The following is a 23,697-nucleotide window of genomic DNA, read 5'->3' as shown; positions in this document are numbered from 1 at the left end:
ACTGCACCGCTGTGACTCATGTTAGCCCAGTTGAGTGTGTGTGTGTTTAACAGGGCTGGGACTTTAAGCACGGTGAGGGCGAGACTGGAGATTCAGCATCTCACTGCAAGCATTGCTCTTTTGGTAAAGGCCAGAGGCACTCCTTAGTTTTTTGCATGACTTTATCTTATTCTTAATCAACAGGGGAGTCAACCCTGTAAAACCCAGCAATCTCAGTGTGATCCTCTGTGACTCACTTCCATTCTCCTCTCTCACATAGACGGGAAGTTAAAGACGTGGCATCTAGTCATTCCCGCGCTGACTGAGCGAGACAGATACTTAAGGTGTGTGTGCACCGCAGTCATCTCCACCAGCTGGCCTCGTCGCTCGGTGTCTGAAAGAGGTGGTGCCCCGGGTCAAGCCTCTTAACATGTCGGTGGATGAAGCCTGAGCGCCAACCTGGCTTTGGGGGTGGGGTGGGGTGGAGGGGAGGGGAGGGGAGGGAAGGGAAGGGGAGGGCACACTGAAGTGAACAAACAGATTAATCAGCCTAGATGCTGAAGAAGAATAGGACTGTGTGTAACATCAGTCAATAATGAAACCTTTTTAACAGCTATCATGATTTCCACAGTTAACTTTTATCATAAAGGTTGTGGAAGGTTGCATGGAAGTGAGGCGGTTGAGCACACCCTTTTTAGCACAATATAACTAGTAATGTATTATTCAGAGTCTTTGTCATAGGAAGTGTTGTGTTTTCTTTGCCCGATACATGGGCCACATATTTTGAACACACCCTGGCAGGTAAGGGAAGAGAAGGGTGTGTCTTGTCTCTACCAGCCCTCAGGACAACACTCATTTTCCCATGCAGCACCACTCCCTAATTGTCAACACAGCCTGGAAAACAGCGGATGCCATCTTCACAAAAGGCAGTTATGAGGAAGGGACATTTGTTGTTTGACGTAAACCGGCTCAAGCGCGATACTTAATACTCTCTGGTTAAAGGATCTTCATTGTGTCGGGAGTGCGATACCGCTGCAGTAAAACCCTGATCTGAAATGCAGTTTTTCTGCCTAAAAGACATCCTGTTATGTAATAGGTTTCTCTCCCAGTTGCAATATTGTCGTGACATTCACTACATTTGAATGAATGATATTCTGATAATGATAAGAGGACCACAGTTTCACCACAATCTCATGTGGGAGATCTGAACAGGTGGTCTCTTAGCAACAACGTGCCATTATTCTTATGCGTTTCTGTCATATTTGTGCTAAAAAGACAGTTGCAGTTGGTGAAGTGCTGGAGAAGGCGAGTGAGAGGGAGGAAAAGCGATGGATTCTGTTTCAGATGGAGATAAAAGGGAGATCTTGAACCTGTTGTAATTGATAAAAAGCCCATAAGCGGTCCAGTGTAAACCAGCCCTGTCGTGTATATACAGTGCCGTGTGGTCTTGCATGAAGAAGTCGCCTGAATGATGCTATCCATCACTTAATTTACCTTTTTTCTTCTAGCAGTACAGTATATCACATCAGACGCCACTTGACTTATAATATGAAATTTAATGGCGTTTAAAATGACTTCAGCTCCTGAACATCTTCCTCCAGAATATAGTGTTTCAACAAGTTTATGCCTGCTGGTGCCAGGAGCCTTGAAAAGATTGCATTATGCACTGCAGAGAATATCATAACATTCATTGCCTGTGGAACAGCAGATTTGTTCCCTGTGCCTTTGACTGCGATGCAGAGAGAGGACTATTGCTCCACACACCCACCTTCTCTGCACGTCCGGGGGCGGATGGTTTAGAGACATTCTCTCTTTTCTTTTACTCACCACTGCTTTTTCAAGGACAGAGACTGGAGATGCTCAGTGCTAAATCCGAGGATACACTGTATTGCAGTTCTGCAAAGAAGCTTCATGGCCGAATTAACAGAAAAGGTGGTTATGAAGTCACCTTGTTGACATGGCTGTCATAATATTACTTATCTGTTACAAAAACCTACATAGGAAATGTCTTTGCTTTATAGAAAGCCTTAAAATGCTTTATTGTGGGGGTGGAAGAGAGAAGGAAAAATAGATGGAGACGTTCCACATCCTTGTTGAACTAGTCCCTAATTACTGTGGAGGGTGAAGCTGTAATTACACGGACTGAAAGAGACCCACAGAAGCAAAGACTTTCAGTTAGTACTGTGGCAGTGGACAATGGCCTTACATTTATGGGTCATGGGCTACAGTTAACATGCCTGTGGCTAGTGTTACACCCACTAGGCTAAGCTAGGCAACCACTGTGTTTTTCTGAGACCCAGACCAGTCACACTATTGTACAGAGAGTAGGGAATTTGGCTTGCATACCCACATGGTTTAAATGTTCCTTTTGGTGGGGACATTTAAACACAGTGAAACTTTGCCATTGGGATGTAAACTGACTAATGCAACAGACACAGTCACTGTTATGGTATTTAACTGTACTTTCAGTTTATTTATTCAAATGCATTTACACCTCCTATTGGCCTATCCCCTGTACAAAGTCTCTATTAATTGACAATATAGCAGGATGTACATTTTTATGGCAAGCTCCCTGAGATGCATCGGCATGAAATAAAAGACAGACGGTGAAAAAATAGTGCCACCTCCATGTCACATTCAAAAAGATGTGCACTGTGGGACACATACATAAATGTGTTTTGACTTTGTTAAGCACTAGGTGACTTTATGTTGGGCTCTGTTCAAATCAGAATATTGCAAGGAGGAGGTCAGCAGGGGAACCCCCACACAATACATCCTTATTGCATAAACACCCTCCCTAAAAGCTGACATGCAAAATGTGAATTTATTGATTTCCTCTTCATCTAACCAGTGTACTAACCCATACTGAAAAAAGTTTGTCATTACACAATGTGTTTTCTTTCATTTGATGGTCATCTAGACAAACAACAATATCTGTGGTTTATTACCTTCCTGCTTTTGAGTCTTTCCTGATTGATTAGAACATTTTGAGGGATTTCAGAGTAATACAACCTCCTCCAAAATGAATAGTTGTGTTGCTGGTCAAAGAACTAAAGCTAGCAAATAAGTCTGGGTCGTGTGTGTGTGTGTGTGTGTGTGTGTGTGTGTGTGTGTGTGTGTGTGTGTGTGTGTGTGTGTGTGTGTGTGTGTGTGTGTGTGTGTGTGTGTGTGTGTGTGTGTGTGTGTGTGTGTGTGTGTGTGTGTGTGTGTGTGTGTGTGTGTGTGTGTGTGTGTGTGTGTGTGTGTGTGTGTGTGTGTGTGTGTGTGTGTTGGTGTGTGGGGGGGGGAGTCGAAGTTCAAGTGGCTTGAGTGCAGCGCAACACACCTACAGTAATGCCTGTGAGTCAGACATAAACCACAGATACTTTCATTACCAACAGTAACTATTTTACTACGCCTCTCTGTGAATGTGCTTGCATCTAAAGCCAGTGCAGCAAAATTGGACTGGATTACAAAAATAGGGATAGTCATCACCAAATCTAGCTGTAAAAGATGTAGCCTGACCTATGTATATAGGTTTTAATTCAATGTGTTCACTTGTGCTGATCAAGGTCTGTTAACACAAGGATGATATACCTATTAGTACAGATTGTTTCTAGGGCAGCAATAACAATTATTTTTAGTATTTATTCATATCCTGATTATTTTCTCGATTAAATTGATTGTTTTGTCTGTAACGTCTTAGATATTCAGTTTAGTATTATATATAAAACAAAAAAGCATTAAATATTTACATTTGTGAAGCTGAAACAGCACGTTTAGACACATAACACGATTTATCAATTGTCAAAATGGTTGCCGATTTTAATTTTATCTCTTGATCAACTATTGTAGCAGCTCTAGTGAGGTGTGGGGGTGTGTGGGTCACACTGACTGCAGATGACAAAGCAAACAAGCAGTAAATAGTTGTTGTCTGGCGATCAAATTATTTGTTGTGCAAAGGCAGCAGGAGACACTGCAGTTCGAAGGTGGAGCCAGGACAAATAACCTGTATGAGAGGTGACTTGGTTTTTCCTCCGCCACCTGAGGCCCCTTGTAGACGACTCTAGGGTCATAAGCCTCATGTCTGATTTGAATCTGACAATTGTGCCAAATCCTTGGAAAAAGGCTCTTTATAATGTACCTGTCGGTAAACTAACCTTTACCAAAGTGTAAGGAATACTTTTTATTCCAAGGTGGGAGGCAACGCGACTAAGCATTTCACTTCCACATGACGTGGCATGCGTAGTTTTTGTATGTATAGTCGCCTATGACAAAGTTTACAGATACAGTACACTTGATAAGCTGATATTTGCCTTCTGCACTGCAAGTTAATGAAACAAGTATTACAAATAATAAGCATGTACCGTTGTCCTCTACTGTACTTTGTAGCTTTCACATGCCAGGCAGTCCCGATAACATGGCGTGTTTGCGTGGCAGAGAAAGGAAAGACCCTGGGACCTGTGAGAGGACAAATGTTAGTAAGATCTGATTCAAGATGTATGGTTAGAGAGATGCATCTTTTTGCATGCATTCAACAGTTGAGTTTCCTTGGTTAGTGACATGAGTCACGTTGAACCATAATTGGATAAACAGAATCTCCTACTGTTACATTTATGTTCATATTTGCAAAAACATCATAATTACAGAAGGTGAAAAAGAACACAATTACTTGATGCAAAGATATACACTTTAAAAAAAAATACTTTATTGCAATGTTCTTTCATCCTCTTCCAGACAATCGTTAACACTTCTGAGTCCATTGCACATTTCCTTTTTTATACATGTACAAAGAAATTAATATCTAATAAATAAACCAGAATAAAAACAAATTAAAAAAATACAAATAAATAAAAAAGATATACACTTAAACTGAGTGGAGTGCTTATATACTGGTCTTGGTTTTCTTCAAGATTCTGCTGGATCATGTGTTTCCATAAGTGGATCCCTGCCACTAATTTAAGTTAGCTGTAATAACTAATAACTAAATAATTGCGTGCTTGAGGTGGGCAAAGAGCTCACAGGAGGCCAGCTTCTCATTTTCTCTCATCTCACATTCTCTGACCCTCAGAACCCCTCCCTCCTCCCCACATCCCAACAGAAAACTATGAAAATACCATTGGCTGTTGTTTTCAAATACACTGCTAAATTTAAAAAAAACTGAAGGTCCTATCAATCTGACATGTAAGCATTACCCATTTTATTTAGTTAGTGTTTGCGTGATGTAGCCTAAGCAACATTATTATTGTTAACATAAAAGCAAGTGCTGAACCTGTCAGTGTTTTCTGCATCAATAAAGAACTGACACTTACAGAATTTAAAAGAACGTCTTTGGATCCCCGTCTGTGATGGACATGACTGCTGTTGTAACTGCACATGCTCTGTGCACTTCTATAACAGAAAAACATGAGAGATGTTCTCAAACTCTCGGCTCACAATGTTGAGAGGTTTGCTCTTAGTACAATTTGGAAAGGACACACACATTCACGTGGTATTCTTGGATTTGATGTTTGCCCTGGCTTCTACTGAAAGCACATGCTGTGCCTACTGCAGTATTAGTAAGCCTTTAGGTATGCAAGAAGGGCAAACTTCTTCTTGGCATCTAGTCAAACTGAATCTGAAATTAACATGTGACTGTGTGTGTTTTTCTGTATGGATGTGTGTACCGGTCTTTTAACTGTAATGCTGTAAGAAGTTAGCGGTGTTCCCTTTACTAGTACAGTCAGTTCTGCAGTGATAATTAGACTTGTTGTACTCCACATCCCCAGCTGTGTGGTCCCCTCGATAACTCATGAAAATGCCACTGTATTGCAACAACAGAAGTTTGCCACGATGCCTTATGAGAAAATGTCCAAACTTTGAGTTTATGTTTTAGCATGAACTTTAAATTAAATTGGCATTCTTCTGGTGAATTGTAATAAGATTTGTGTGGAATGCACCTTCTTACAAGTGGCTCTTGTCTTTCCAATACTGCATACAAGTCTAACATTCTCATTCAGGAGGAATAGTTTTAAAAATGTGAACAATTCATGATGAGCTATGACCAGCTTTGGTACCACAAGAACGCACTCGTGAGGATGACACAAATAAACAACTGTAAAGTTTGATCCAGACTGGCTCTGGACAAAATACCCTCACATTCTCCACATCTGATGATCACGTCTGATTTTTCGGTAAACCTAAAAGTTTAAAAAACGTACTAAGTTTATCGCACCCTATATGTGCAGTAATACATTTAATTAATCTATATATATATATATATATATATATATATATATATATATATATATATATATATATATATATATATATATATATATATATATATATATATATATATAATGAATAACTTCTACAAGCAGTTGCTGAGAGCTTTTCTATGCTCTCTTACCTTCAATGCCACATTTAGATACAAATCACAGAAAACTAACTGTCCCTGTTATTTAGTTTCCATTGCCAATATTGTTACACATGTACATTTTCTAATTCTGATATTTCCGGCATGCTCCTAAAGGCAGCATGATGTATTTTTTAAATACAATGACGGCAACCAAAGTATGTTTGAGATGTGGGTTAAGACCCCAACCACAGATTATTTGTATGGAGTACGCTAGCCAGTCTAAGGGATTTGTCTGAGGCATATTTTTGGCCAGAATTTTGAAATTGACAGACCTACACAGTGCTGGAGATGCAGAGCAATATATTTGCAATAACATGCATACCCACAGCTTCCCCCGAAGCAAACCTAAGTGGCATTGATTTTAACTGTATTTAATTGTAGTTAATTTTTGTTGTGCACGTTTGCATTTTTGCATGTGAAATGGTGTGTTGAATGAAAGTGTTTACCTAGCTTTTACCCTGGCTTGCTGTGGTTATTTCACTAAACATTACACAAGTAATGATACTAGCTTTATCCATTAGCTTCACATATTGATATCAAAACATGATGAGGCACAATAAGCAGTTTTCTCTTTTAGACATTATGTCCAAGCCTACTTTATTGGCAACACAGGGTTTCCCCCAGGAAACGACATAGCGGAGGTGGCGAGGCACCCAGATCCTGACGTGTCTCTTCTTGCTCTGTCCTTGTTCCAGTTGCGTCAACCAGACAGGAGATTTCACAGCAACCTGGCTATTTTCTCTTGGCACAGTAATTAGTTTATGCTTAAGGTCTCAGCTGTCATCCAGCTGATTGATACCCACCATAAACACTCACTGCTCCTTATTAGGAAAGAACAGACTAACTCTACGGTTGTCATGAGTCCATCCGCACATTATTCTTTCTTTACATTCCTCCGTGATTGCATCATTTGGCTCGGCTGCCTTTGCAGCCTGTCACTACATGACGTGCCCCTACAGTTCTCACAAATGCAGTAATTGGTGGCTACAGTCCTCATCTGATCCTGGGCATTATCAGGCCCACGGCTGGTTGGTGTGTAGAAGAGGGGATGAGGAGGAAGGAGCGTGGGGAAGGCGTGAAGGAACAGATGATGATGATGATGATGATGATGGCATCCTGGCTTCTGATTGTGTGTGATTTCCCCCTGGTTCTAATCAGCTGGTGTAACTTTACAATTACCCTTTGCATGTCATTACTGCGTTTGTGTGACAGAACAGAATGAGCAGAGAGTGATATCCCAATAGTTGAATCGACAAGCTATTTTATACGCACTGACCTTGTTTGCTACTTCCATGCTGAGAAAGCAGAACTTCATTTTAATCCTGCTTTTTTTCTTTTATCTGCAGCTTTTATGCTCCTGAGTTCTCTTCATGCAGCACAAATTGGTGTCAAACTGATTTGATATTCCATCCTCACAATTTTCTACTCAATCACTTTTTGCTTGATATCTCTCTCTCTCTCTTTTTTTTTTTTTTTTTTTTTTTTTTTTTTTTTTTTTTTTTTTTTTTTTTTTTTTTCTCTCTCTCTCTCTCTCTCTCTCTCTCTCTCTCTCTCTCTCTCTCTCTCTCTCTCTCTCTCTCTCTCTCTCTTTCTTTCTTTCTTTCTTTCTTTTCATGTCGCACAACTTAAAGTGCCTACTGGCCCCATTTCCCAATTAGCTGCCACATTTAGGGTAACAATGTAGTACAAGAGAACTGGGATGACAAATTTAGCAATGGGAAGAGATGAAGAAAGAAACTACCTCACTTTTTTGTTTTTTTTTCACTTCCCCTTAGCTGCATGTCGCTGCAATTGTTTTCTTTTTTTTTTCTCTTATATAAAAGTAATATCCATGGCTAATCATCTAATTCTTAATTTGGTGTGCGTGTGTGCGTGTGCGTGTGCGTGTGCGTGCGCGTGTGCAGTACATGTAAGAACGGCGGCCAGGCCTGAGTCGGCTACCTTTGGCCTCCTCAGTGGGAGAGTGTGCCGTAATGATGCTGCACAGGGCTTTGCTTTATGTAATCCTCCCACCAGTTTGAAACACCACCACTCTTTATTATAAAGCCTTGTATTAATGTAGGTGTGTGCACGAGTACGCTCATGCATTAGTGTGTGTGATTTGCACACATTCATGTAACCGCATGCACTATAGATCAGAATGAGGCAGATCAAAGAAACATTTACGTATAAACATTTCCTTAGCAAGGTCCTGAGGGATCTTCCCAGAGGCAGAGAGAGCAGGGATACAACAGTTTTATAAGAGCGCTGTGTGTTTGAAGATGGGATTCTCCCCAATTATGCTCCTATTCTTCTAGTATATTAGACTAACGGAGCCAGATGGTAAATAAAGAGAGCTGATTTAAACACACTGCTATGAGAGTAGTGTGTAATGCTCATTTTGCCGTCTCTTCATGGTAGCTTTGGAATAAGTTTAAGTAAAACAATTAGCTGATACGTACTGATAGACCGATTTTAACGGCCAGTCGATATATTGGGCCAATATTTGGGTGCCTGGCAGACTTCCAGCACCATGGCTTAAATTACAAATCAAGCACTTTATTTCAATGGCTAGTTTTCAGATTTATTGTTTTCTTAAATTATTTAAATGTGTTGACAAAGGACATTTTGTGATGACCTGATTATATCTGTCTTATATGTCAGCAAGCAATGCATCATCAAGGCTGTGTTGTAGATGTTGATGGAAGCCTCTTACCCTTGCACAGTTAACCATATGTAGTGCACCCATCCATATGATGCACATTGCACACATCATTTGGGTGATATGAATGTAAGATGATTGCAGAAGTGACACTGATCTGTGTTTTTGTTTATTATTTTTAAAGAAATGGCAGAGCAGATTCCGAAAACCAATCCAGTGTGGCAGGGTTTACATTTTTATGATGTAAATTGAGGGAGCAAAAGCAGTATTGGCTCTAAATATCAGCTCAAGAAAATGGGCAGCCCGTATCGGTCATCCGTTAAGGCTGATGGAGAAAAATCGGTATCGGCACTAAAAAATCCATATCGGTTGATCCCTACTGATACGGTGCCCTCTGTAAAAATTCGAAAAAAGAGTCTCAGCAGCATTAATATGTGTTCAGCTTCTTTTAAGGCGGTGATAACATATTTTATACACAGTTTTCACAGGTTAGTGTGCTTCCGAAATGCAGCAAACTATGGAAACAATTAGAGCTGCTACAATAGTTGATCAAGATAAAATTAATCGGCAACAATTTTGATAATTGATTAATCGTGTTGTGTCTAAACGTGCTGGTTTCAGCTTCACAAATGTAAATATTTAATGCTTTTTTGTTTAATATATAATACTAAACTGAATATCTAAGACTTTATAGACAAAACAATCAATTTAATCGAGAAAATAATCCAGGATATAAAAAAATACTAAAAATAATTGTTATTGCTTCCCTAGAAACAATCCGTACTAATAGGTATATCATCCTTGTGTTAACAGACCTTGATCAGCACAAGTGAACACATTTAATTAAAACCTATATACATAGGTCAGGCTACATCTTTTACAGCTAGATTTGGTGATGACTATCCCTATTTTTGTAATCCAGTCCAATTTTGCTGCACTGGCTTTAGATGCAAGCACATTCACAGAGAGGCGTAGTAAAATAGTTACTGTTGGTAATGAAAGTATCTGTGGTTTATGTCTGACTCACAGGCATTACTGTAGGTGTGTTGTGCTGCACTCAAGCCACTTGAACTTCGACACACACACACACACACACACACACACATATACCGTCCTATCCAAATTTTGGCTCTCATTAAAAACAAAACAGACAGAAAGTTGAAGTAAAAAGCAAAAATGCTGAGGTTTGACTGAAGATAAGAGGCATATGATTTTCAGGATGAGCTGCCGGGGTTGTTTCAGGTTGACACTTGTGGCACCTTGCCATATTATTCTGCGACATTGTGGATCCAGGCGAGAAGTAGATTATTAAGTGTTCTCCTGCAGTATTGATGGCTTATGTAGGGACTGCTGCAGCAGCAGTGTTGTGGTTGTCTCTCTATCCCCTGGCTGTTCCTGACTAGCTGACTGGGGACCGGCTAATTGGAGGAAGCCCTGGAGGAGCTCTGGAGGAAGGAGGAGAGGCAGAGGAAACAATGATGGTGGGAGATGTCAGGCATCATGCTTTCTCTGCATTCACACCGACTCTGCCCGCAGTGTACTATGATACTGTATCTGTACAGTAACGCAGCATATTGCTGCTGCCATGACAAAAAAATCTTTTCCGTTTTGTTGTTAAAATTGGATTATTTCTCATTATAAAATACTTGCATTATATAAAGATATATAATGTTATAGCAGGGATTCTAGATGTCTAGATGCTGAAGAATTATGGCCAGCAGCATCCTATATAATATTGATCTGGATAATCTACAATGCTCTGTTCCGTGGTAGCCATAATGAGCCTTTTTGTCCATCATCTGATGATAGAATGGGACTACGTGCATCCCTTTCAATGCAAATTTAAACTGTCACTTCTTAGTCCACGAGTATCTCTCCTACTCCTCTCCCACCATCAACCCCAGCCTCTCACGCCTCGGCCTACCTGGACTATTTCTCACCATAAGAGGGCAGGATGTGGGTGGAGGAAGCCTTCATCCATAGCTGCCCTCATTAACATTCAAGACAACCACTTTGTGTCCAAAGATACTGTCGATGGCTGGTTTGCTCTGTGCGAGATTGTGTGCAGCTGAAGGTTTGTGTATTTCAGAGAGAGAAAGAGAGGCAGAAAGTGCGAGAGAGAATGAATAAAGCGAGCCCGGAGTAGGTCTTCCTTCCCTGCCCTTGACCCCGCTCTCCTTATAAGTGAAACCTCCACCTCCCATTTATCTCTTGTTTTCTCTTTCAGACCATCATGGAGCAGTTCAACCCCTGCTTACGGAACTTTGTTGCCATGGGGAAGAACTATGAGAAGGCCCTTGCCAGTAAGTCCTTTTTTTTTTTTTCTCGTTTATTTTCTCCATGCTCCCTGTTCGCTGCAGGTTTAGGCACACTGCCAAGGCAGCACTCGCTCTGTCTTTCTCTTACTCTCTCTATGTATATATCTACCTTTCTTTCTTTTTGTCTTGCTAAAATAGACAATATTTCAATATGTCAAATGGGCAGGCCTTATCATGCATTGCACAGCCTCTGACACGGCTTGTATACTAGAGTGGACGTGTATTCAGACAAACACAAAAGGCCTCTAATTTGATTCAGAAGTGAGGATAGCTCTCGGTCAGCAGTCAAATTCACAAAAGAAAACATATGGGTGTACTGTATGTTTATCCCGAAGCCTTTGCTCCTTTCCCCTGACACGCACAATAACTAATTCTGGCCTTGGTGTAGGTCGGAGACAGACTGGTAGGGACTTCGTGAGCCATTAAAGACCCACTTTGCAGGATTGGCTCGACCCAAGGGACTAAGAGGCTCTGATTTACGGGGGCAGGGGATGGGAGGAATCGCTTCCACCCATATGGTGCTATCACTGAAAATTTTCAACACCAGAAATGCCAAAAGGGCTCCATGGGTAGGCCTGCTAGAACTGGATATGGACACGTTCCAGGTTTTCCAACACAGCAGTGAGTCGCTAAATCTCACAGCGTTTGGTAAGTGTAAAAGCAACAGATGCGTACAACTGAGTGACTCCTCAGCATGATGAGGACGATGCAGGTACAGGAAATGGTTGTTGTCCTGATTAAAGGATAGGTGGTTCTTCCTCCTCTTCTCTAGAGTGAAGTATAAGTGATGTATCTGTAGCTCTGAGATGAGCCCCTCCCCTACCAAGTGTTTGTCTGCCTTGCAATCAGAGATCCTGTAATCCTCGCCGTCTGTCTCTGTGAGCCCCTCGCCACACATTTCATTAGACACAAGTAAAGTATCTGTATAGATCCAGCTTATCTAATCAGCCACCCTTCAGCTGCGCGCGCACACACACACACACACACACACACACACACACACACACACACACACACACACACACACACACACACACACACACACACACACACACACACACACACACACACACACACACACACATGCAGCAGCATTGGGCAAGAAGAAAGAGTCTGTTGCTTGGAGGTCACTTTGAAAATCTGCTATACCCCCCACCACACTTGCAAACTTACATGTACATACACACACACACACACATCCACACACACTTTCCACATCAAGGCAAGCAGGGGGTCTGTTTGGCATAATGAAGAGAAATCAGTTGTGATGCTCTGGAGGCTCAGTTCTCAGGTGTTTCCCCAGCAAGAGAGAGGAAGGAGGAAACACACACCGTCTTCTGCCGTTGACTCAGCTTTAATTGGGATTAGCATTAGCATATGTCCCTCAGCCTCAGAGCAGAGCTGTGAGGCTTCCAGGCTGGGAGACTTCCTCTATCGCAGGGCTGCATCTGTCTGCCTGAATTAGGCAGCCCCTGCCAGGCTATTGTTGTAAATGTGTCTCTCACCTGGCAGCTGTCTGCAGGCACAGGGCCCATCTGTCACCTGGACCGCTGTTGAATTCACCTCTAAAAGCAGCAGCCATTATTCACTGGAGATGGGCCGATTGGCAGGCTGTATGGCAGTCGAGCAGAAAACCCTGGAAGCGTACTCTGCCCTACGTGACCTTTTTGTTGGCCAGCACAGCAGCAGTTGGAATGGTAGGGACTAAGGTGGATATAGATCTGAGCAACCAGGAGTACTATTGATCTATTTATTTAGTCAGCGAGAGAGAAGAGGAGATATGGCTGCTGATTAGGATTAACCTCATCTGTGCATACATGTGTGAAAGCTTGTTCTAGTGACCCTTTAGTGTAAAAACTGATTATTTAAGCAATACTCTTTCATCAATGCTAGAGGGAAATACTCCTTTCACACAATATAAGGATGCAATTACAATTATGTAAAGCAATTACACATAGAAGTTTGCAGGTTTAAATCCAGATTTCTAAATTGTCCAAAAAGCACAAGTGAGTTGATTTTAAGGAAGTGTTGTAATTTGTTCCAGGAGTCAGGTGCACTAAAGTTAAAAGCAGTTTTTCCAAGTTCATGCCGAACTCGTGGAACATGAGGCAAAAGCCAGTCAACAGAGCAAGTCTGAAAATGTCCCTCTGAGTGACCGAGATGTTCTGTGAGGTAGTATAGTAGTTTTCCAGCAAGAGCCTTATAGATAAAGAGATACCAATGAGTATCACATCTCTCTTGGAGAGTAGACCACCCAACACTCATAGAAAATACTACGGGTGTAAGAAAAAAATCGATACATTTGAGTATCGCGATATTTTCTTTTTCAATACTGTATCGATTTTTATTTTTATTTTTTTAAATGTTCAAAAATATTCATGTAAGACAGTGGTTCAAACCCCCTACCGCTAGATGGCTATGCTGAGACGCACCACTAGTGTCGTTGCCTAACAGTGCCTAACAGTGCCTAGCAGTGCCTAGCAGTGCCTAGCAGTGCCTGACTTTTTGCTAGAAGCTAACAACGTAGCTATGGCTGAACTTTGGCCTACTTTAGCATATAAATATTTGCTCACAAAGAACCTGGCAGTTTGATTTTCTGTGTACTGAATGGTTTACCTAAAGTAAACTTCTTTGACTTTTATGAACATTGTCTTTTTTTTTTTTTTTTTTTTATATTAGTTTTTCTAAAATTATACTTTAAAAAAATCCCAATATATCGCCTTACGCACAGTATCACAATATATTGCAAAATATTGAATCACTGACCCATGTATCGTGATACGTATCGTATCGCCAAATTCTTGCCAATACACAGCCCTAGAAAATACAATGATGTGTACCATAGACATGACCGGTTATGAATCCCAAGAGTTGAAGAGGATGCATGTCTATAAATCACATCTCCATAGTCCAAGACCGACATGAAAACTTGTCAAAGATGCTTTTATTTCTGTAGAAATAGCCAACTTTTTGCGTGAGTCGGTACACAAGATTATACATCCATCCTCTAATCAACAGTCTCTCACGTCACTGTGTCGCCCTGCTGTCTGTTGTTCAGACATATTGATTGACAAACATAAATGAAAGATGGAAAAGGCCAGTGGTGGTTAACCATGTGGTTAACAGCATGACATTGCTGCTGTATTTTCTTAGAACAACCATATTTTCTCACAGCTTTTGGCTAGCATAAATATTGAATGTTTGTGGTCTGTTTGGTCTTCAATCAAGAAGACCAGGAATGAAAAAAGGCCCAAACACCAGACATCATTATGTGAAACACGCATAGGAAAGCTGATTGACTTACCATGGTACTTACCATAGACTTAGCAATAGACAAACTGTTTAAAAACGGAGCATGGTATTCAGAGCTAAATTAATTTGGGCTTGATGGTATAGACTTGGTGCCAAAAAAACCTTCTCAATATTAAACTTACTCGCATACGTTTTTTTGGGGATCATAAACCAACTTTCCTTCTCATAACAGTAAGCCTTAAACAAAACCTAACAACTGCTTGTGTGGCTTCCCCATTGAGCACAGATTATCTGTCAGAAAATAATTTCCTCTTTGCAATCAAGCATGAAGAATGCCAAGATGATGTTGAGTAATTACGTAGCATCATCAGTGTTGCTTATTTTTCTGGTGGCGAGAAGCTGTTATTCACTGCTTCAAAAGCATCGGAGGAAAACCAGAGGTAGAATGGACAGTGTCACTGGCCAGATTGCTGACGACTTTGTTTACACAAAGCTAAGATGTATTACAGTTTGTCTTTTCTAAATTTGAAGAGACACATTGCACTGTAACATAATAACACTTCCTGCTTTCTTTTTGTTATTTTTCTTTGTTTCTAGGTGTGACATTTGCTGCCAAAGGCTACTTTGATGCTCTGGTCAGAATGGGGGAACTGGCCAGTGAGAGTCAAGGATCCAAAGATTTGGGTAAGTGACTGACATACAACCGTTGACCTGTTTCCTTCTGCCACTTTCTCTCTTTTTCTTTTTGTTGGCCGCACTGGCCTACAAGAGCAGCATCAGTTCTTCTTACACTTACACACGCACATACCGTTCGTCATCTAACATCAGCTTTCTGTGTAAAAACGAAGTGGCTGGGGAAGCTAAATTTCATTCAGAGAGACGTGGGTTTTTACAGAAGGTGTTTTTTAATTAGAATTTCTACTGAATCATTTTAATCCTAAAACAGCTTGTTTGTTACATTGTTTCCTGGAAGAGATCATTTTGTCAATGTATGGGCCTCCTTTTGTCAGAGGAATGTTCTCAGAGGTAGAAAAAGGTAATCATTATGAATGCAGAACAGTCAGTCAGCACAGCGAGCTGGTAGCTGAACATCATTTATTTACAACGGTATAGACGAGCTGAAGATTGTTTTTGGAAAAGCATTTTTATATGGGTTTGAATTGATTGTGTGGAAAACTGGATCGGTATACCAGATGTTGGAAGTTGTGTGTTAGTGTGTGTTACAAACATAGAGGTCGATTGGCAACCAACACCTGGTCCTCTCATCATGAGTTGTTTCCTAGGTGATCTGTGTCTCTGAGTGCGTCCGTATTTGCTGTCGCTAGCCTGTGGGAAATCAGCTCCTGTTTGAAGAGATTCCCTTTGCACTGATTGTGCTTTCGACTGCGTGATCTGCGTTGATTTGTCTGGGCCTTTGTTGCACTGTTGCTGAGATTTAGTTTAGGTTTTCTCCAGCCCAGCCAACAGGGACTGACATGAAAGTGCTCTCAGGATGTTTTATTCAGTAAGCGGCCCTCTCTCTTCCTCTATCTCTCCATCTCTGTGAGGTTTTCCCATTGATACAGCAGTATCTCGGTGTTGAACCGAGCCTCGCTCACCGTAGCAGGCTCTTCCAAGCCAGATATCCTCAGCTGTACTTGTCACAAAAAGAGAGCAACATGTACATGATCTGACTGACGGCTGATCTAATCTCACCTTGCACCGCACAACACTGTGGCTGTAACAGCAATGAGTTATTTTAAAGAATACCTATTGTCAGACACTTTGACATGTGTGTTTATGTTCCTGTGTGTACTTGAAATGACTCCTCCTCCTCCTCCTCCTCTCTGCCTCTTCACATCTGTCTGTTTTTGTCTGTGGTCATCTGAATCGCTCTGTGCAGTTGTAAATTGAAAAAGAAAGGTTCTTCTGTAGCTATTAGTCCCTGTTGTCCATTGCCAGTCTTCAGCAAAATGCACCAGCTACACCCCAATACCCCCCAGCATGCCACTGTGGTTCCCAAGGGAACGATCGGTGATGTTTTATTTTCCAGCCGCCTGCTCTCGACTTTTTGGAGTCCCACCCTGAGGTCGGCGCCGGTGCCATGACCTCCTGTCAAACCGTGTGCAGGGATGAGTCCCAAAGCTCAGGGTTTCCTGTTAAAGGACAGAAATATCCACAGATTGGAGGAAAGGAGTACAGGAGGTTGGCCAAACAAACCACAGCTCGTGTGCTAAAGTTGACAACACATAGAATATAGATGTGAGATTAGATATTGCTTGATGACATCAATCTTGATTTAATTCAGGAATAAGCTTTTAAATCTCCCTTTTGTAATTAATCTTGTGCTTATCTTATCTCTCTTATGAGATGTTGCCATGCAAAAGGTTTTAATTATTTCTCTTTAAAGGTCCCATATTGTAAACAAAATAGATTTCCATCTCTTTCTTTGAGGATAAAGCAGGTTGAGGTGCTATAAAAGTATCACAAACTCTCATTCCACAGAGAAATGCACACAGCCCGCATTCAGAAACTGCCTTTAAACAAGCCGTCAGGACTTCCGTACGGTTGTGATGTCCCAACTATACTATGTATAGGTAAAAAGTGCCGCTACATTGCCGTTACTGTCATTCCTAGGCTGCAATGACGGTGCAGAGACTCCGATAGCGCAGATGCAGAAGACCCGAAAAAGCTGACGAATCAGAGCCGACTGGAAGGGGGGGCTTAAGGAGACAAAAACTGAGCGTTTCAAACAGAGGGTGAATACAGGTATATTCCGACAGACAGTATGAGAAAAATTATAAGTTAAGATAGTTTTTTTATTTTTTTTTAACATTAAAGCATGTAAACATGTTTTAGTAGAAACTCGAAATCCAAATATCACCCTGATATATTTAATGAGCATAATATTGGGACCAAATTTTTCACACAATAATGCTGTGTCTCAAAAGCTAATTTCACCTGCTTGTAATGTGTATTGATAGAGATTTTAACGAAATGACACCAAGGGGATATGGCTTGGAGAGACGTATATTTTTGGTCTCAGACGTGATGATTGTCATTTTAACTCTATCAGGCTCCGTGGTCCAAATTTTAAATGTCTGCCCCCAGTAAACTCAGGCTTCAAAGCGTCGTGTTAGGTATCTGAGTGACCTCATAAACACTAGATCCATGATTTCCCACACTCAGATCAGTTGGCATCATGTTAATGTTATTGAGTTGGTTGGTTGATTATTCAAAAACGATCTGCCTGTATTTGTGCATGCTCACACATTCATATGCGTGTATGAGTTTGCGCATTTGTTGCACTCCTTTAAAGCCCGTTAATTCCATAGAGCCTCAGTAAGAGACAGGCTGCAAATGGTCCCACCTACACACCTAAGAGTCTGCAGCTGCTCTTCATCTCTTTCTTCCTCCCTCCCTTTTCCTTCCTGTCTTACACACATACACACACACACGCTTAAAGTAGGGAATGAAATTACCTTGTGGAATAATGTCCGCTATTGCTGTTTTTATTATCGACAAATCAACATGCACTGTGCGGGGTGTTCATGCCTATTATACTTACATGGTTGTGTGCATTTTCTCTGCATAAATCTCCTGTCATTTCTATGTGTTTATACAGTATGAGTGCTCTTTTAATCCACTTGTGTATATCTCTGCCTAAAGAGACAGAGTCTCTCTCGCCAGCCCCACTACTCCCACACACTCCATCCCACATATCCTCCTCTGGTTGGGCTAATCATCGCCTGTCACTTTGCCACCCACACACACACACACACACACACACACACACACACACACACGCTAACACACAACTGCCCTTCCTCCCTTTCTTTCCCTTCTCTCCCTCTGTTTCTGCCATCCTCTTCCTTTCTTCCTTTATTCCTCTTTGTGAAGAAGGAGTGAGTACTTATTACCTCAGTGACGTCCATTTGTGGCTTTCCAACCCTTCTAGGGAAGGACCGGGCATGTAGAGTTTGTGGGGCTGGATATGTTTACAAAAATCATAATAAGCAGCTCTGCTCCATTGTGTTTATATTCCTCTGAACTAAGAGGCTTGTTATTTACGACCAGACCAGCAACCAGAGGCAATTTACAGATTTTAACTACTGCTCCTGAAATTCCTAGTATTTTTATTTGTCACCATTCCTAGAGCTCATTTATCTTTGTTGTAACTGACGGCAGTCCGACCAGTCAGCCAACTTTGCCTTTTTACCATAAGCATTTTACAAATTCAGCTATCAGTCTTATCTTTAGTCGCATTTCCCATTCTTCCTCAGGTTACTTAGCAAAGGGTTTTGTATCATAATTGTCCTTTTAGCACGGCTCTCTTCTTTCCTCAATTTGTGTTAGCTAAGAGAAGACCAATTAGCCTAGTTAACCTGACCCATTGCATGCCATGCTGCCCTCTCAGTTGACAGGGCACTGTAGGAACACCGCCCACTGGAGTACAAGGCACGGCCTGTTATGCTTACTGTGAAATTTTATTTTGAGCAGATGATTGTGGATTTTTTTTTTTTTAATTTCTGTGTTCAAACGGTATTTTGATTAAAAGTGACAGCCCTACAACATTGCTGTCAGAGCTCACAGACATAACAATGGTTTTGGATGTAATCTCCAAACAAACAAAACCAACAGGCCTACACCTAGTTTATAAGGCCCAATTATATTACCTTTGCCCCAACTAAATCTAATGCACTGACAGAATAGTAAAGAGGTTATATGTAGTACCATATACTAAAGGAAATTGGGTTCATTACTCGCTGGTATGGCCAGACAGTTCTTTAGTGTCCTCAGGTGAAGTAGAGTTGAAAGCTGCTCTGTGCTTGGCTGGGTGTGTTCCACTATGCTGTCCTACATGGCTAGTGTTTCACTGTTGGATGTATGTAAAAGTCAGACTAGTACAAACTGAATACTAGCCTAGTTCTAGTAAATGTATGTAGCAAAGACATGTATTTTATATTTGCTATGGCTTGCCTTCATCCTGTCTGGTTAACTATTAAAAATAAACTCCCTCTCGGGCCACTTGGCTGATTAGTCCATTTTCAAGAACCTGGACAGGAATGTGAAGTGCTTACAGTTCAGCCTCCCCAGCCGGAGGAAATCAAATATCTTTCTCCCCTCTAATCGACTTCTATAACCTTGCAAATTGCCACGTTTTAATAACACACATGTATGATTCAGCACAGAGACATGTCTTTTGGGAAATTGCATGCATGGAGGGTAATATTAAACTGTAGTCAACCAATGGATTGCTTAGGTTGCTGCTGGGGAGAGGGCCCACAAAAAAGTAATTACCTGGAATAAGAAAAAAAAACTGTTAACACAGGGAAAATGAGGCTGCAAACTGATGTAGCATATTTGTCTTTTTATTTTATTTTTTTTTTTTTTTTTTTTTTTAGGTTAATGGATCAGGGACATAAGCATAAAATTTCTGCTGGTAAATGGACACCTTTTAAAACGCTAAATGACATGTCTGTTGTTAAGAGCAGAGGTTAGAGATGGCGGGTGAAGCATTAACTCTTGACATTCTGTATTTGAATAAGCACCCACCACGACACACGTACTCTCTCTCTCTGTCTGTCTGTCTGTCTGTCTGTCTGTCTGTCTGTCTGTCTGTCTGTCTGTCTGTCTGTCTGTCTGTCTGTCTGTCTGTCTGTCTGTCTGTCGGTCTGTCTGTGTTTTCCCCTTTCTGTCTTCAGTCTGGCCTACCATCTCTCCTCCTCCAGCACCTGTCCCTGTTTAAATGAGAGCAGAGGAGCTCTTTTCTTAGCTATGTCCCATCATCCCAGGGGTCCCTGCCTTCTCCTGCTCTATTTCTGAGACACGCACTGCATGATGGGAAGCCAGTGGCCCCTATGCTCTCCATCTACACACATTCACATTGCCCTTCATTTTTTCGTGGCGATGACATGTGCTAAAGGTGAGCTTAAATACAGCTGGGATGAACGTGGACAAAACTGCTCAGACAACTCTCTCTGCAATTCCTTTACTCATTTATTTACACTCCAGACACTGAGAATGAATGAATGAATGAATGAATGAATCGATCCATTTCCATTCTGCACTGGTTGAGGTGGAATGCAACAATGCAAAGCAGCACAGTCATGTGAGTCATGCCCGTGTCATGCTATTGTGAAAGTGTGATCAAACCAGTACCTCCATGTTTTGGGTGATTTGGTATTGTCATGTGTGCAAATCTCTATTGTGTGGGGGGGGAGGGGGGGTTAGATGTTATTTGTCATGATTATGCAATAGCCCCTGAAGTATTTTGGAAATGTAGAAGTGTCATGATTTTATAAGATCAGGCATTATTTGTGCTGTGTTTTGCGTTATGTCCATTGGGCTCAAATAATCTGTGTGGACCTAAACTCAACCTGTGTAATATTAGGTAGCTGCAGCAATGTTTCAATCCTGCAATTTTAGCATTTTTGCCCACTTGAAAATGTGTTGAACTAATAATTGCATGGCTATCACCTTTCCCTTCACCACTGCACATTCAGACTTGAATTGTCTCTGTGTTTGGTAACCTTTATTGACCCTGGTTTCTTAGGGCGTTTAACTGTCTGGATCAAATAACACACACACAGCCCCTCCTTGAATCTCAAGACTTTAACTTTGACTTTTTTTTTTACCTTGCTATTATTTGACTTTTCCTCCTTCCTTTGTCCCTCTACCTTTAATAAACACTAGCATTTAATGGAACTTGGTGTAAAGTGTTACCATGTTCAAACATGTAATGATTTTGTTAACACACAGCTCTCATGAGGCTTTGACATCTCAATACTCATGGCATATGTTGTTGTTGTTGAGCTCAAAATAAACTAGTAATGAAATAACTAGTATGCAAACGGCGAGATGTTCAGATTTGACAGCCCCATCAGAAAAACGCTTTCATTTTAGTGTACAGACCGAAAACTGCTTCATTATGTTTCAGCTTTTTGCTGTTCTAAGAAGTGTTTGGTGGTTGAGGCCTGGATTTTGGCTAGCTGATACCAGATGGTTCAGATTTGCTACATACAGTCTCATCCGGTAGTCAGTGCACAACAACCTACCTGAGACCTTCTTAGAATAAATGCAAAGATCACTTGCAACAGGACTCTGGCCCACTTCTCTTTGACAGTTTGCGTGCTTGCTGTTAAGCTTTTATTATGGCCTAAATGCATGACACCATTGCTGGACAAACTTATATTGGGCTAGTAGGTTGAACAGCTGTGATGGCCGAGCTTCCAATTTTAGTAACACGTCATATGTATATACTCTATATCAGGGGTGTCAAACTCAACTTCACTAAGGGCCACAATGGAAAATGAGCTACATGTTTGATATGCTTTTATTCAACCGAAACATTCAAATACCTTTGACTGTATTATTCGTGTCTCATATAGCTTTTACTTTTACAACAACCTGTTCCATAGCCTGAATATGTAAACTCTCTGGTTGTGAGTCTCAAAGTCGGCAAATTCTGCTTTGAGACACATAGACTGAAAAACAGTTTCCCGTCTTTTTGGTTTGGCTCACATCTAGGTGGGCCAAAATTGATTGTGACCTAAACTGATATGCGGGCCGGATAAAAATTTGCGAGGGGCCGGCTTTGGCCCGCGGGCCTTGAGTTTGACACATGTGCTCTATATCAATGGTCTTCTCCTGTGAGAGGCTATATTGTGTGTGTGTGTGTGTGTGTGTGTGTGTGTGTGTGTGTGTGTGTGTGTGTGTGTGTGTGGAACTGTAAGAATAAACTGTCCTCCCTCCCAGTTTAAGTGTGTATAGATGTTGTGGAGTGTACTTACTAACATGTACACATACACACTTACATGGCCAACCAGACTCCGCTATTATGTACGTCTGACGGAAATGTTCGCTGCCCTATTATACTTGCCACTCGTTTGTTTCCCTTGTGACTCAACATGATACTTTATGTAGGAAGGTATTAACATCACTGTACTGTTTAGTCTCTAACACACACACTGTACACATAATCTCCAGGTGGGATCACTCCACTTTCCTCCCCAGTGAAGTATATGTCCTGATGTAATGATAGCTGTTAGTAAGGGTTGAGATTGAACGGAACTGTTCAAGTAAGAAATCCCAACCATTCTGCGCTATAATATCTGCCGACCTTTCAGCGACACAGTAAATCCCAAACTGTGTTTGTCTTGTAGACAAACTAATAGAATGAACAGAGCAGCGCTGTTTTTAAAAAGAGTGTACAGTGTGTGGGTTTGGGTTACAGTAGCACTTTTCATTTTGATTAAAAAGTCCAGCCATATTCCTTTCATTGGGTTTAAAATACTGCACGTTAATTTCAAGTGGAAAAACTAATATTCCAAATAAGAACTGACATGTTATAGGCTACTGTTTTAAAAAAAAAAAGAAAAAAAAAGGAAAAGAAAAGTGCAGTTCTGGTTGAGCTTATGCGTCCCTTTAATGTTGATTGCATTAGTGTATAATGTGGGCTGCAGTTTTTGTTTGCAATAATTAGAAACCTATTCTTTTAATAAAGATTTGACAATGAAGAAATGTTTGTTCCTTATGTTCTTAGCAGGGGCGGGGCTAGAAGGGGGGCATGGGGTGGCACGCCCCCCCCGAAATATGATGGTTTTCCTGATGACTGTCCAAAATGATGATACCATGGAACCAGCACTGGGCATTAAAAAAATAAATGGCAGACTGAGCCTATAGAAAATAGGTATTTTATTCAGATATACAATTAGTTTAAAATGAAAAAAAAAATACATTGTGTTCTATCCTATCCAATTCTAACTATATTTTTAAGCTGATTTTCTATACTGTATTCTGATAAAGTGCCCCTGACCCCCGACTGATTAGTGCCCCCGTGCCACCCCACTTCAAAAATCCTGGAATCGCCCCTGGTTCTTAGCCAGAATTGTGTCAAGGCCAACAGCTCACTTTTTTTTGCCAAATAAACACATGACAAGCATGTTGAAATTGGCAATGGCCCCCTCTGTACAGAAAATGTACCGAACTGAACCGAAAGCTGTGATCCTACCTCTGAAACCGATATCAACCACCCCTGTAGTGGAGATCTTTGAGCAGAGTTTTGTAACACAACACTTTGCAGCCACTGCCCCTCATCTTGCAGCTTCTCCCATGGCAACGACCCTAGCATTATCCTGCTTCCATGA

At 41.1% G+C, this 23,697-nt stretch overlaps 1 protein-coding gene across 3 annotated transcripts in view; it reads left to right on the top strand.

Moving 5' to 3' along the window:
- Positions 1–23,697, top strand: part of baiap2a (BAR/IMD domain containing adaptor protein 2a) — a 55,633-nt gene that overhangs the window by 5,307 nt on the left and 26,629 nt on the right. For all 3 annotated transcript variants that reach the window (XM_039824961.1, XM_039824963.1, XM_039824962.1), the window contains exons 2-3: positions 11,227–11,302; positions 15,167–15,253. In XM_039824961.1, the coding sequence (XP_039680895.1) occupies positions 11,227–11,302; positions 15,167–15,253 (163 nt within the window). The remainder of the gene's footprint in view (positions 1–11,226; positions 11,303–15,166; positions 15,254–23,697) is intronic.

Source organism: Perca fluviatilis, chromosome 15, assembly GCF_010015445.1.
Source record: "Perca fluviatilis chromosome 15, GENO_Pfluv_1.0, whole genome shotgun sequence".
NCBI classification, from domain to species: Eukaryota; Metazoa; Chordata; class Actinopteri; order Perciformes; family Percidae; genus Perca; species Perca fluviatilis.
The sequence above is the reverse complement of the archived record's forward strand: the minus strand, read 5'-3'. Positions and strand labels throughout refer to the sequence as shown.